The sequence below is a fragment of the Triticum dicoccoides genome, chromosome 7A, assembly GCF_002162155.2.
Source record: "Triticum dicoccoides isolate Atlit2015 ecotype Zavitan chromosome 7A, WEW_v2.0, whole genome shotgun sequence".
Lineage (NCBI taxonomy): Eukaryota > Viridiplantae > Streptophyta > Magnoliopsida > Poales > Poaceae > Triticum > Triticum dicoccoides.
Window position 1 is genome coordinate 701,911,785 of NC_041392.1, and position 13,965 is coordinate 701,925,749.

General features: G+C 43.7%; 1 protein-coding gene across 1 annotated transcript; it reads left to right on the plus strand.

The window, feature by feature from the left end:
- Positions 1-10,125: 10,125 nt before the first annotated feature.
- LOC119327385 (probable receptor-like serine/threonine-protein kinase At5g57670) lies at positions 10,126-13,715 on the plus strand. The gene is made up of 10 exons (XM_037600498.1): positions 10,126-10,391; positions 10,495-10,586; positions 11,034-11,152; positions 11,351-11,478; positions 11,567-11,959; positions 12,096-12,350; positions 12,472-12,629; positions 12,842-13,057; positions 13,157-13,306; positions 13,387-13,715. Exons 1-10 carry the CDS (start codon positions 10,202-10,204, stop codon positions 13,507-13,509), a joined length of 1,824 nt encoding a protein of 607 aa, XP_037456395.1. The 5' UTR covers positions 10,126-10,201; the 3' UTR covers positions 13,510-13,715.
- The last annotated feature ends 250 nt before the right edge of the window (positions 13,716-13,965 follow it).

The window sequence follows — 13,965 nt, forward strand, 5'->3', positions numbered from 1 at the left end:
GCCAAATGCTCAAAAAAGCACACATTAGAGCAACACAAACACTGACGTAGCCACTGTCAACATGGATTGCACTGAGTGGTGGCCCTAGTTATTAAAGCAGTGCACGGGGCGAACAGGAAATAGTTGAGTGAAACAGTACAGTTTGTGCATTTGGGGAAAAACTAGGGTTACGCGAGGGCGGAGACGATTCCTGAGCGGGCCCGTGGCGGAGGCGATCTCGCAGGCGGCGGCGGCAGAGTCAATGTCGATGTCGTGGTCTTCGGGTTGTTCTCAGGCTCCCAGCTTCCGTCGAGCCTCTAGAAGGAGAGGGGACGAATCGAGGTCGCCAGTGCCCTACCGTGAGAGCCTGATGGCGTATGAGCCGGAGAAGATCTGCTGGTGCAGGCCGCGTAGGAAGGCGCCCAGATGGATCTCATGGAGCCGCTAGAACCCAGGCAGGCGGTACTACGCCTATGTGGATGCCATGGTAAGTTTCATTTTAGTTATACTTTTCTATTCATTACATCTTCTCCCCTCTCAAACCCTGATTTATGTTGGTACAACATGGTGGTTGTGGCTTCGTTGAATGGCATGATGATCCTCTGCCTAAGTTTTTGAGTGATTTGATTGGAGATTTGCGAGTTGAAGTGCGTAGGCTGAGAGGTGAATCAAGTGTTGGTGTGTTTGAAGATGACAGTGCAGTTGTGGCTCTGCCTGAAGCTCAAAGAGGAAAAGAGGTGGTGGCTTTGGAAGATCAGCTCAGGGAGAAAAATGCAGAGCTAGATGCAGTGAAGGCCAAATATCAGAATGTTGTCTTTCTTTTTATTGTCTTTGTGGTAGGTTTGGTGACAGCCAAGATGCTGCTTCAGAGCTAGATGCTGGTGCAGTAAGATGCTGCTGCAGTTAGTGTCATTGGTTTAGGCTTGTTTTGGCACTGAAGCTTGTTTTGGCACTGAAGATGCTAGTAGTGGTCAGGTTTATCCTTGTAAGTTAGTGTCAGGTTGATCCTTGTTAAGGAGAGATGCAAGTTAGTGTCAGTTGTGGTCAGGTTGATCTTTGCAACTTACTGTCAGGTGTTGCAAGTTAGTATCGGATGTTATTAGTTAGTGTCTTTGTAAACAATATTTGGTATGTTCATCTTAGTAATGAAGTATGTGGCCATTGTGGCAGTATCATCCAGTACATGCATGGTTTCTTGACACATGTGCATTATGTTGTTTCACAGAAATCACATGAGCATGGTTTCTTGACATAATATTTACAGGAGCATTGAGTTGTTTCAGAAATGCCAAATGAACAACACAAAAAGCATTGAGTTGTTCACAATTGCGAAATGACTCAACTTAGTTCACAACAGACTCAACTTAGTTCACAACAGACTCAACTTAGCAATCCATTAGAACATACATCAGTTTTGTAGCACCACTCAGACTAAAGTAGCAACATTCATTCACTCAGAAGTTACCACTGGCAGTAAAGAATGACATCAAACGAGTATAATTCCTTGTGGCACTTGAAGGAGCACCAGAAGTAGAAGGACCAGAAGATGAAGCTCCTTCAGCAAATCTTGGGGCAGTGAAAGGCCTTGCAAATCTTGCACTTGCACTGGCTGACCCTCTAGCAGTTCTTGAAGCAGATTTAGCAGTAGCAGATCTAGCACTAGCAGATCTTGCAGTAGCAGATCTTGCACTAGCAGATCTTGCATAAGTAGTTCTTGCAGAAGCAAACCTTGCTGGTGGCTGCTGTGATCCTGATGGAGTATCTTCATTCCTTGATCTTGCAGGTGCCTTGCAAACATACAAGGAAACATGATAGTTTAGGGTTTAGGTTTAGCACAAAAAACATAGAAGGAAAGAAGACCAAATAACAAGTACAATTCACAAGGGTTTACCACATGCTTGTTTTTCCTCAAAGCCAACTCTGGTCTCAACTGTTGCTTGCGGTTGGTGTACCTATGGCCTTGGAGCCCACAGTTGCTGCATGTTATAGTGGCCATTCTTGAACTGACCTTGGGTTTTGGAACCTCAAATTTGCCCTTTATTCTCTTCTCTTTCCTTCTTCCCTTCTTCACATGAAATTTGGGTGGCTCTATGTCTGGCCCACTTGTCCTTGTCCAATTATGTTCACCAGGAACTGGATATATCATTGGTTCATATGCAGCAAGGTAAAAAGGTTTTTTTGAAGAATTTGCAGACATAGTCCTCTGGAAATCTTTTTGCCTTGTTAATTGCTGATATTGCATGGTTGCATGGTATGCCTGATAGGTCCCACTTTCTGCAGCCACATGTATAGATTTCCAAGTTTACAGAATGTGTTTGCTTCCCACTGGTCACTTGCCAAAGATTTACACCAGCTTGAATAGGTTTACAGAATCTGGCCCTTTCCTTTTCCACCTCAAGCTTCTCATCATAATGTGGTGTGATCTCCCACAAAGATGCCTTTCCCCTCTCTCTGTTATTATGCCACCTCACCATCTGCTTGTCCTTGATACCATCAATCATAGTCCTAATAGGTTTTTTCCCTAAAATATAGGATGTACTTGTTGAACACCTCAGACAGGTTGTTAACAACCAAGTCTGTCTTGCAGTTAGTGTCAAAAGCTTGCCTAGCCCATGTGTGCTTAGGTATTCCACTTAGCCACTTCCAAACTTCCTCACTCTTATTTTTTAAGTCATTCATGGCAATGTTAAACTTGTGCTGGTTGTAAGCATAGCTGGCATTATCCATGCATTTTTTAAGATCTTCCCCCCTAAACCCAACATTCTGGAAATTTGCATAGAGGTGTCTAAGGCAAAATCTTTGATGACAGTTTGGAAAAACTTGGTTTACTGCATTTAGTAACCCCTGTTCACATAGCATGCTAGTCTTAGCTAAAGTACTGTTACATCTAGAACATAACATGCTAATGCAGAAGAACAGAAAAGCAATAACATAACAGAAAGATGCATGCATACCTTCTCTCTATCAGACATGATAGTATAAGGCCCAAATTTGCTGTGTAGATGTAGTGGTGCTTTATCTTCCTAGACATATCTTCAGTTGGTGTAGAAACCAACACCAGTTAGCTGTGTCCTCTTGTCCAACAATAGAAAATGCAAGTGGGAAAATATTATTATTCCCATCTCTTCCAGTGGCAACTAGGATTTGAGCACCAGTGGTGAGCTTAATAAAGCATCCATCAGCACCTGTTGTTGCAACCAAAGAACAATTTAAACTTCTAGAAAGCATTACTAAACAATATATTTAAGTATAAAGAACTATAAAGCACCACTACATCTATTGAGAAAGAAGTATAAAGCATTACTAACCAATGAATTGCCTGCATCCATTGAGAAATCCCTCCCTTGCTCCATTTATGCAGAAGAACATAGCATGAAACCTTGGTACTGGATGTGGTATTTTTGTAGTTGGTCTTGGAGTAACTGTTGCAACTATAACTCTACTACTAGGGTTTGTATCCATGATGGTTTGAGCATAATCCCTAAGTCTGGGATACTGAATCTTGTGCTCTCCTAGCACAACTTCTACAGCAAGGTTTTTGCCCCTATAGGCCATGTGCCTTGGCACATCAACACCATACTTCTCATTGCAGTTGTCAATTAGAGTGTGTATGCTGGTGGTTGGATCAGACCTGAACAATGACTCATAGGTCTTTGCAAGCCACTTGGCACGGATCCTTGATGACTCGGTGCTGCTAGGGCAAGTGTGCTCCAACCTCATCTTCTTAATAGCAAAAGTCTTCTCCCCTTTGATAACTACAACAACTATGCAAAACTGGCAGTGCTCTTGCTTACAACAAGAAATGATCCTTTGGTCTGAATTCCTGTGATACCTGAAGTCTCTGGCATGTGTGATGTGCAAGCTCAACAAAGCATCTCTGAATTGCTGTTGATTCTTGAAGCACATGTACAGACATAACTGCTGATGTGGTTGCTCAAGTTTGTCATTGTACCAGATCCTTGGTTTCCTTTTCTTGGCCCTACTCTTCCTCCCTTTAGGTAGAACAAAGGACATTGGCTCATGTCCATCATCATCATCCTCAAACAGCAAACCAACAACTTCTTCATCTGATGAAGGAATGAAATCAGGCTGCACCTCCTCCAACACACTTGAATGTGTCCTAGTAGTAGGGCATCTCCTAACTGCCAGCTTCTTCCTCTTTTTTGGAGGTTTTTGCATTGGTGCTTCTTCTGTTGCAACAACATTGACCTCATCCTCTTTCTCCTTCTCCTGCTCCTCCTCCTCCATCTCAAACAAGTCCTCAACCTCAGTGTCACCCTCATAATGTAATTGTTCCTCTTCTGAATCCTCATCATCTTCATCTGAATCTTCATCTTCAACTTCTTGCTCTGCTAGTCTGTTCCCCTCAATTATCTCTGTGTCTTCAATTTTCCTGTACTCCTCCATGCAGAAAGGATTGTTATCACTGTCATATGCAGCAGCCTCAGAGTCATCACTGTTATTATGTTCCTCCTCTAGCATTGCCTCTTCCTCCATTACAGCTTTGAGCTTCTCCTTACTTAAACTTATGCTCTCTTGTGTGCACTGACTATGAAAACAACACCTTGTTGATCAACAACAAGAACTGCAGGCTCACTAAGATCATACACAACAGGTGGTCTATACAATATAGTTGCTAAATTTTCTTCTCTCCTCTGACAGACATTGCTATAGTTTGATCTCATTAAATCTGCTTTCATCTGACATACAAAAGGTGATGTTGCCCTCACTAGCAAATTTAGAACTAAACTATGCTCATATTCCTTCTTAAGTTGCTGCAGTTTGATGTTTGTGTCAATTAACTCTAACCCATGCTCTCTTTCCTCTCCGCTGCCTAAATTCTTCATGTGATACAGTTCATCAGAGAAAGAATTACCTTGTGTGTGCATCAGTGCATATAAATTCAGAAATGTAACATCTGAACTGCATATCTTCCTATCCAGATTGTGTTGTGCATCAAAATGAAGACGAACATCCCAAACAACATCATCTAAACTAAAATTGACAGCACAAATTTATACTGTCATCAACAACACTAACCCTAGCCCCCTGTTTTGGAATATACAGAAAGAAGCAGAAGCAGAGAAGAGAACGACTAACAGCACGCCGCCGGCAGCTCCACTGGTCCACTGATGGCTACTGGTAGGGTGGGCCACCCATATCTCTGCCAGCTTCACCCTGTCCTCCATGGACAGCGCGGGCTCCTCCTCCAAATCCTCGTCGTCTGCGCTGGAGTCGTATGAACTTGAGCCGTCGACGTCGTCCAGACCTAAGTGGTCATCAGGGCCGAGGACAGGAAGGTCCCCGTACCCGCCCGCGCCGTCGACGCCGCCGGGAGTCACCGCCGCCATCGCCTGAGAGGGGAGAGGAAGACGAGGGCGGGGGGAGAGGAAACTAGGGTTCGTCGCGTATGGGTTCGACCGGACCGGACCAAGCTACTTGGTTCAACCGAGCAGGCTGGGACGAGTGACCGCGCGGGTGCGGGTGCGGGTGCGCGCGGGTAGGCCACCGTGGCACCTGAAAAGTGGGCCCGGTCGGTCAGATATGTGGTCAATACAAGCTTATACGGCTGTCAGGCCGTTTTGCAACACTTAGGCTTAGAGTTGGCACTGCATGGCAAAAAAATGACTAGTGATACTGATTCGTCACAACGTGCTGAAGTGTGGTAATGTCTTGCAATTAACTCACACACGAGAGAAGGCAGCCGCCGATCCTCCTCTGGCGCACGCGAGAGAAGGCAGCCGCCCCCGCCGCCCATGCGATCGACACGAGCGCGGGCGCCGCGGCCTCCGCCACAGGTATTCACCTATGTGCCACAACGCCAAGGTCTCAGCTGTTTCGCGCCGCTGCCCATGCCACCACCGCGGCCTGCTGCTCGGCAGCCTCCCTCTCCATGCCCTACGTCGGCCGCTCCGCCGCCGGCCATGCCCGTGCATCTCCAGGTAACACAAAAGGTGTCACAGTTGATAGCCCTATCCATGTAGCTGCCGGATCTATTAAATGGTTTGTGGTGTGTAGGGTGCCGCTGGAGCTGGGGTGCTACGGGGAATGTCATCTCTGCACGCCTGCATAGCGCGGTGGCTGCGACGAGGCTGACTTCGCGGCTTAGCATGGCGTCTCGGAGCTCCTGCTCTCTCTCTCACACATATCACAGACTTTAGCAATCATACGATCGATGAATCTGTTGTTTGTCTTTTCAGTTTGGGTGAGAACTACGCCCGTGCATACCTTCCTTTTTTTCTCATGTCATTAGTTTAACTGCTTGCTTTAGCATGTTGAGGACTCTGATGCTGCTTGTTTGATCCATGTCACCCTCTGGTCACTTTCCTGTTGATCATTCTCTGTAGTATTTATCCAAATATGTGTGATGTAGCAAAGGGAAATGTTCAGCTCGCTCTAGATAGGTTGATCAATTAAAATGGAAAATTGGATTTCCATGTGCATAAACTCTAAATTCCTCTAATTTTCACCAGAATAATATCATACGAGTATATAACAACATTTGGCTGGGTTGCAATGAGAGATCGGAAATGACCACCCCGACTCCTTGATCAATCCATTTGTTAATGAAATAGCAAAATTCAGGAGAAGATGTGGCGTCACAAACAACTCAGCATTTATCATTGTATAGTATAGCTAGGAAATCATTGTATATTATGATTTATACTTTTCTTCATATATAATCTACTATCTTTGGGAAAGGTAGAATAATTATTCCTATTCAGTTGACATGATTGGCTAAATTTCAATACAAGTCTTTTGGATTGCAATTTTTGTAATCTGTGGCATTTTAAAGATTGCATATACAGTATTAGAGAAGAAATGGCTGGGATATTATATTTTATCATTGGCCTTCTCAGCTTTAAATAATTTCAGGTCTATTGTTTTGCCGCCCTATCAAATTCATCTGCAATTTTGAGCGGAAGTCCTTATATGGAAGGCTGGCTAAGCTCATTGCTTTGAAGTATCCTCCTGCATGCGAGACCATAGATGACGAGAATGGTTCAGGCTAAATGTGTCATGAAAAGTTATGTTATCTTATATTCAACTGTCTTTTCACAATTTGTTTTGTGTACAAACTTGCAGGGGCTGGAATGGATGCTCATGTGAGTTTTAAGTATATTAGTTTTTCGTGCTCACGTTTGCTGCTCCATATTTTTTTTCGCACACTTGCTTACAGATACCTTTGTTGAGCTACGACAACATTGACATTACAACTTTTTTTTTGTTGTGAGTTTTTTTTATGTACTTCATTTTGATATGCCTCCATTTGCATTGACCAAGCCAAACTAGGATAAAATCCCACCGGAAAAAGCACCAAGAACTTGTGCATGGAGATGTCTTGGAGTGATGAAAAAAGTTTCTTATATATTCATGACAATGCATCTCACGGTTCATGACATTTCTCATTTCCTTTGACTACTAATCTTTTTCATTTTTCTGATTTCTACATGTGTTATGCAGCCAGCACAACAATTCTATTGAACTAATATAAAAAATTATGGTACTCTTTTCTTTTTATTATTTCTTGCCTCTGTGGTTCACCCTTATGTGTTGCAGCTGCATGCAAGAATTCTGCCATCTATTTGTAGCTTGTTATGTGATCATCTATTTGTAGCTTATTATGCCTTAATATGTGCTGGGAACAGGAGATGCATTGCTAGGGGGGAGTAAAAATGCTCTTATCAAAATCATCTTTGTTATCTATATTACTACAAGGTTAAGCCATTCAGATATTAATGCCAAGGTGTCCATTATTGTTTTCAAATTTAATTTGCAACATGGACTACAGTGTAAGTATAATCATTGGATTCCTAATTATGTACATTATCAAGGTTAAGCGAGCTAGAGAATTTGAAACTTTTTAATATGTTTGTCATTACTGTATATTGGATACACTTTCAGTCATCCACTCTTATGTGGAAAAGTGTTGTAAGCACGTATATTGTGATGGTTCTACAAAACTTCTTTTTGCAGCCAAATAAATTGTTGTGGCCTTTTGGTCTTTGGTTGTTGATGAACGTGAGATGTTGCATCATGGGCATTTTGTTGGGATCAAATCTTGCATTATGTGAGCGATGACAATCAGCCTTGACAAAATAGCAGATCTAAAGATTAATGATTTTGTGTTTGCTTCTTGATGTCGGATAATAGTGGAGTTTATAGTTTATAAAGAGTGGAGTTTCAAGTTGAGTGCAAGCAAAGTTGATGGTTGTATCTTTTATTGGGTCACTCTTGAATCGAACATATTATTCCTTCTAATGAAATACATTTGGTCCTGGTTTAAATTTTCACTATTACTTATCGATTGCACCCCTAAAAAACTCATGGGTTACATTTTGTCAAAGAAAGAAAAAGTTTGACTTTTGAAATAAAAAGTACACTTGTAAAAATACATGCAAAGGGAAAATCAAATTGGTTTTCTATGCATTTGAATCCTCGCATCCAGTATTAATTTTAGTGAAAACGTGCGTTGCACGTGCACGCTTACTAGTTTTGTAAAATGTAAAAAAGGAAAAAATCAAAACATTTTGAATTTCTTTAAAGATTAACATTATTTAATGTTTCACATTTTTTGCGAAGTTCCATGTTGTAATGCCATTAATGGAAGTCTTGGAAAATAAAATAAAACCAGTGCTCCAAAATGCTTTCAAAACTGTACAGAGCACTACGGATGTTTGTTTTGTCGTGAAACTTTGCATGCAGCCGAAACATTCAACAATGTATGCCACAATTTTTTTAAATATTTTTTTTGCATTTTATTGTTAATCCAGAGCAGAAACACCGGGTTCGTTTCTTTTTCCCGGTTTTGGACGGGAGCGTCCGTTCCCTTTCCACGCCTCCAGGCGGTCACAACCGCACACTTATTGCATCAGTGGTGGAATGTGGGCCGCCGCCTGTGCGATGATCATCTCCAAATAAGTGAGAAATAAGCCAAGAAACCTCTAAAGTACCCCACTCACAATCACCACAATCAAAGTAATAATTACACCTTTGCCGCAGTGGAAGATTTGGCATGCACTGGCACGGCACAGCCCTACCACCACCAGAACGAGGGCCAGATGTCCCATTGCCGCAGTAGGAGTGAGCTGATCCGATCAAAATTCAGGTATGTCCTACCTGGCATGCACGCATGTGTGTGTGTGTGTGGATCCCACAACCCTACCAACCAGCACTGCTCCCTCTCCGGCAGAACTTTCTGTAACCAAATGTCATAGGCTCAGTTATGTAATTTTTTTTAAGGAAATTTATTAACGTTGAGAAGATGTCGACTGTATTCGATCTCTCCATCAACACGATATGAAAAACTACTACTCAAGATACCTCGCAAAAAAAAAAAACTACTCAAGATATCGAGAATGTATATAAAAACTTCATGCAAATTCCTTCGATAAAGAGACGTCCCGTGTACAACGTAATTGTCACCTTCAGCCAATGAACGTCAGACCTAGAGTTTCCACCCCTGCAACTTAGCACGACAACTTACCGACCACACGGATGCAATGTTAGGCCGACTCCGATGATGGAGCGACAGCGGCGGTGTTTGGCTCTATTAGGACCTGATTATAACTTTTTTATAGGATGCCTTGTATCATTGGAACTCTTTTAATATGAATAAATCTAGAGCCTTATTCAGAAGAAAGGAGGGCCATTTGTTATGTATACTTCTGTTTCGTTAGAAAAGCAGTTGCTGATGTAAATTGCTCAAACAGCTACGTTTAACGGTCGTTCTTCGGCACCGATAAAACAGTTATATATAAACTGAACCAGAGATGTCAGATTAGATCGGTTACCAAATGCGGCAGGACCCAATCAGATCCAGGCATGAGCCAATCCTAGGTGTTCACCGGTCTACCCGTCTTTGTACCACCGGCACGCATCTTCACCACCAAGCAAGCCAACTTTTGCAAGCAAGCAATGCCACGGCGGTTGCTGCCAAGTGCTGGTGCTGCTGCGAGCTTCCGTTGGGTTCCATGGTGGTCGCCCACGGGGAATAAAGTGCTGGTGCTGCTGCTAAATGGCCATCACTACGTCCAACTAACTAACCACCACCTTTCTCAATTCTCACTACACTGCACTCGCGTGCCTTTCACCATGCCATGTCACCTTTTGCCTCTACAAAATCCCTGTCATTGTCGTGGCCGTCGTCGTCGTCGTCCTCTGGTCGCAGCCACTAACCAGTGTTAGTGCTGGATCGAGGCTGGGGAGGGGAGGTTTAGAGATGGACGCCATTGAGGAGTGCAGCAGGGGCAGCAGCCATGGGCGGCGGCAGCAGCAGCAGCAGCTGATGCTTGGTTCGAGGATACTGGTCGGCGTGCCCAACAACTCCCGCGGGTGCTCCGAGCTGCTGTCGTGGGCGATCAGGGTCGTCGCCAAGCCCAACGATTCCGTCGTCGCCGTCCATGTCCTTGGTAACCGCCTGCATTTTTACTTCTGTTGCTGCATGGATACAGTCTTTGTTGTTGTGCTAATGATTTGCTTTTGCTGTTCTTGGTGGTGGTTTGTGGCTAGCAGGAGGGAGGGGGAGGAAGAACAGGCTCCAGAAGGCGAACGCCTTCGTCATCTACATGCTCGGGGAGCTGGTGGAGACATGCGAGGCTAAGCAGGTGCAGATTGATCAAAGCACAAGACAATTTCAATTATGCAATTTGTTTACCAAGCTTCTTATATTCATTTGAAATGAATAATTTCTGAACATGGCTTCTGTTGATCTTCGGTGTTCAGATCTTAGTTTACATTCCTTGCGCCTATTTTTTTTTCCCATTTCTCTTCTGGTGAAAACAGTGTAGTGTCAACTTGGAAGCAAAGTTCGTGTTCACTGGTTTTTAGTTTGGTGGCATGTCTCTGTTCAGCTGTTCGGTGGAATTAGTACGGTGGCCTGGGTTTGTCCTCCTTTATGCTTCCTCATCCATGTGCTTATATTCAGTCTTTAGTGCTGCCAAATTGGGACTGAACCTCCATTTAAGCCTATTATTACTGCTTCTGCGTCTAGCTGAAACAAAAGGGTTATGAGCTTTATCCTCTGTTTTCTCTCCCTTTGCTCTGTTTTTCAGGTCAATTTGGAGGCCAAGGTGATCTGCAGCTCAAGCATTCCAAGAGCCCTGGCCCGGGAAGCTGAACAGACTGATGCAAAGTTTCTAGTCGTCGGAAGATCAAGGAGTAAATATCACAGGTAATCTTTAGTAAGTTCCTAAAAAAGGAAAATAATAATAATAATAATAATAATAATAATAATAATAATAATAATAATAATAATAATAATAATAATGATGATGAGCTACTCCTCTGTTCATGTACAGATATTGAACTGTATTTTTCTGCAAGTTTGCACTCTTCTTGTAAATGTAATCAGTAGTTTTATGCATTTCAGGAATCACTTTGAGGTTGCAAATTACTGCTTCATGCACGCTCCGAACAACTGTTCGGTGATCGCGGTCGGAAGGGAAGGCCTGGCGCAGACTCAGAGTAGCAACCGGCGCAAGTCTCAGTCGTTTGACGGTGAAAATATTCAGCACTTATTTTCTTCTTCTTCTGAAAACCAGCATGTAGGCTCGTTCACGTTCTAATTCAGAACCTGAAACTGCAGGCAGCAGCAACATCTCCTCAAGTTCAACATGGAGCAGAACATTAACAAAACTGCTTCGATCAAGCTCGGTACGCAAGCAGGCAGACGGCGACGAGGAAGACAAGAGCTCGCCGAGGGCGGTTCTTGATGGACCAGAGGGAGGGGAAAATGTGCAGGCCACTGAAGAGTGCTACAGCAGCACATATAGCAATGACACGATGAGCCGGCGTGGCCACAGTGGCATATGGAGACGGCTGTCGGACATGAAGCTCTGGCTTCCATTCCTACGAACCGTCGACGACGAAGGCGCGAAAGGCGGCGACGTCGGCTCAACGTTCTCTGAAGATCAGAAACCTGCCTGGAAGTGCTACAGTTACCAAGAGATTTCAGTTGCTACAGACGACTTCAGCCCAGGTATGTTGGTAACTTATTTTTCAGGCCTTCTGTTCATGCATTTTTTGAATAAAAAAACAACAGAGAATTTTGCACGTATCATGCAAAATCCAGCAAGATTTAATGTAATTTGATTGATGCTTTCATGTTCATGCAGACAATATAGTGGGGAGAGGGGGCTATGCAGAAGTGTACAAGGGCGTACTGTCTGACGGCCAATGCATAGCCGTGAAGAGGCTGGCCAAGGGCAAGCCCAGTGAGCAGAAGGAGAAGGAGTTCCTGTCGGAGCTAGGGATCCAGGTGCATGTCTGTCACCCGAACACGGCGGACCTGCTCGGATGCTGCGTCGAGAACGGGCTCTACCTGGTGTTTGAGCTCTGCGCGAACGGGACGCTCGCATCGGCGCTCCACGGTATCTGAATGAATTTCAGTCAGCGTGCAAGTTCAGAGTGATCACCCCGCAAAAAAAAAGTTCAGAGTGATCGACCTGAAGATTTTGTCAGTGACACACTGGTCATAACATTTTTTTGCAGGGAATAGTGGGAAGGTCCTTGAGTGGCCTCTGCGGCAGAAGATCGCGGTCGGCGTCGCGAGGGGTTTGCAGTATCTGCACATGTTCTGTAGGCATCGGATCATCCACCGCGACATCAAGGCTGCTAATATCCTCCTCGGCGATGATTCTGAACCTCAGGTGAACCTATCTCTCCTTACATTTTGAGTCAATAAAAACTGCCTTTTTATCAAAAAGTCTACTGTTGCCACCAAACAACAATCTTCTCTCAAAAGAAAATGATACAGTTACTTGAGAATTATATGCAATGCAAGTAATGAAATGGCATTTAATCAACTATGAAAGTGATGTGATTATTTAATAAGATGGGCATTTGTCTGTCTACACAACAGATTTCTGACTTTGGGCTAGCAAAGTGGCTTCCAAAACAATGGACTCATCACTCCGTCGTACCCATAGAGGGCACATTTGGGTATTTGGCGCCAGAATACTTCATGCATGGCATCGTCGATGAAAAGACAGATATATTTGCCTTCGGAGTTCTTCTGCTAGAGATCGTCACCGGAAGGCGGCCCATCGACTGCTCCAAGCAAAGTCTTCTTCAGTGGGTGAGCACTAACTGAATGAGCACACTCCAGTGAACTGACCGAATCGCCAAAGAACAGAACAGTTCACATTATGTGTGTTTGCTCTCTTTGTCTTTCTAGGCAAAGCCACTTCTGGAGGCTGGGCAAGCGATCGAGCTTGCAGACCCTGAACTCGGCGATGACTATGACAAGGACCAGCTGAAGAGGATGGTCACCGTCGCGTCACGCTGCATCATCCGGCCGGCAATGTGGCGGCCATCGATGTCCGAGGTACCCACTCATCATAGTTGCTAGGTTTAAGTTACTGATGTTAAGATGAAATGACAAAAAAAATATGTCATGCTTTTCAGGTGTTGCACTTGCTGTCTACCAACGATGAGTGCTTGGAGGAGCCTGAGAAATGGAACATTCCGGAGGATGAGGTCAACGACATGGATGATTGCACGTTATTTTCTGAATCTTGCTCTCTGTGATGGAATGTAATAGGCTCTATTTATTTTGGTGTCGATGTGGCTTCTGAGTAAAATTCAATTGACGGAATATGTTTGGGTTGTCCATGTTTTTTGTATGAGTTTTTTCTTTCCGCGGACTATGTGCTTTCAAAACGTTGACATGGGTTGTTGTCCAGCTCCGTTCCTCCGACAATGACAAACCGATTGAGTAAAATGTTTTGTGTCTCCTACCACTGTACGAGTAGCAAAAAAAGAAAAGAAACCTAAGACGTGATCATTGTAGAAAACGTGTGATATGAAAAAGATATAACCAAGAGAAATTCCCATCGCTATGATAGTCCAACAAATCTTAGTTTGTAACCAAGAGATCGAGTGTTGTGAACCATTCAGAGGCATTTATCTGCAATTTTGAAACCAGCAGTTCACTTTTTTTTTTGCCTCTCCTTGTGAGCAGCAAAAACCAAAAAAAATTAAAAA

Coding starts and splice junctions, on each gene's coding strand:
- LOC119327385 (XM_037600498.1), top strand. CDS start 10,202: ATGGACGCCATTGAGGAGTGCAGCAGGGGCAGCAGCCATGGGCGGCGG. Junction 10,587..11,033: donor AGACATGCGAGGCTAAGCAG/GTGCAGATTGAT, acceptor TCTGTTTTTCAG/GTCAATTTGGAGGCCAAGGT. Junction 12,351..12,471: donor GCTCGCATCGGCGCTCCACG/GTATCTGAATGA, acceptor ATTTTTTTGCAG/GGAATAGTGGGAAGGTCCTT.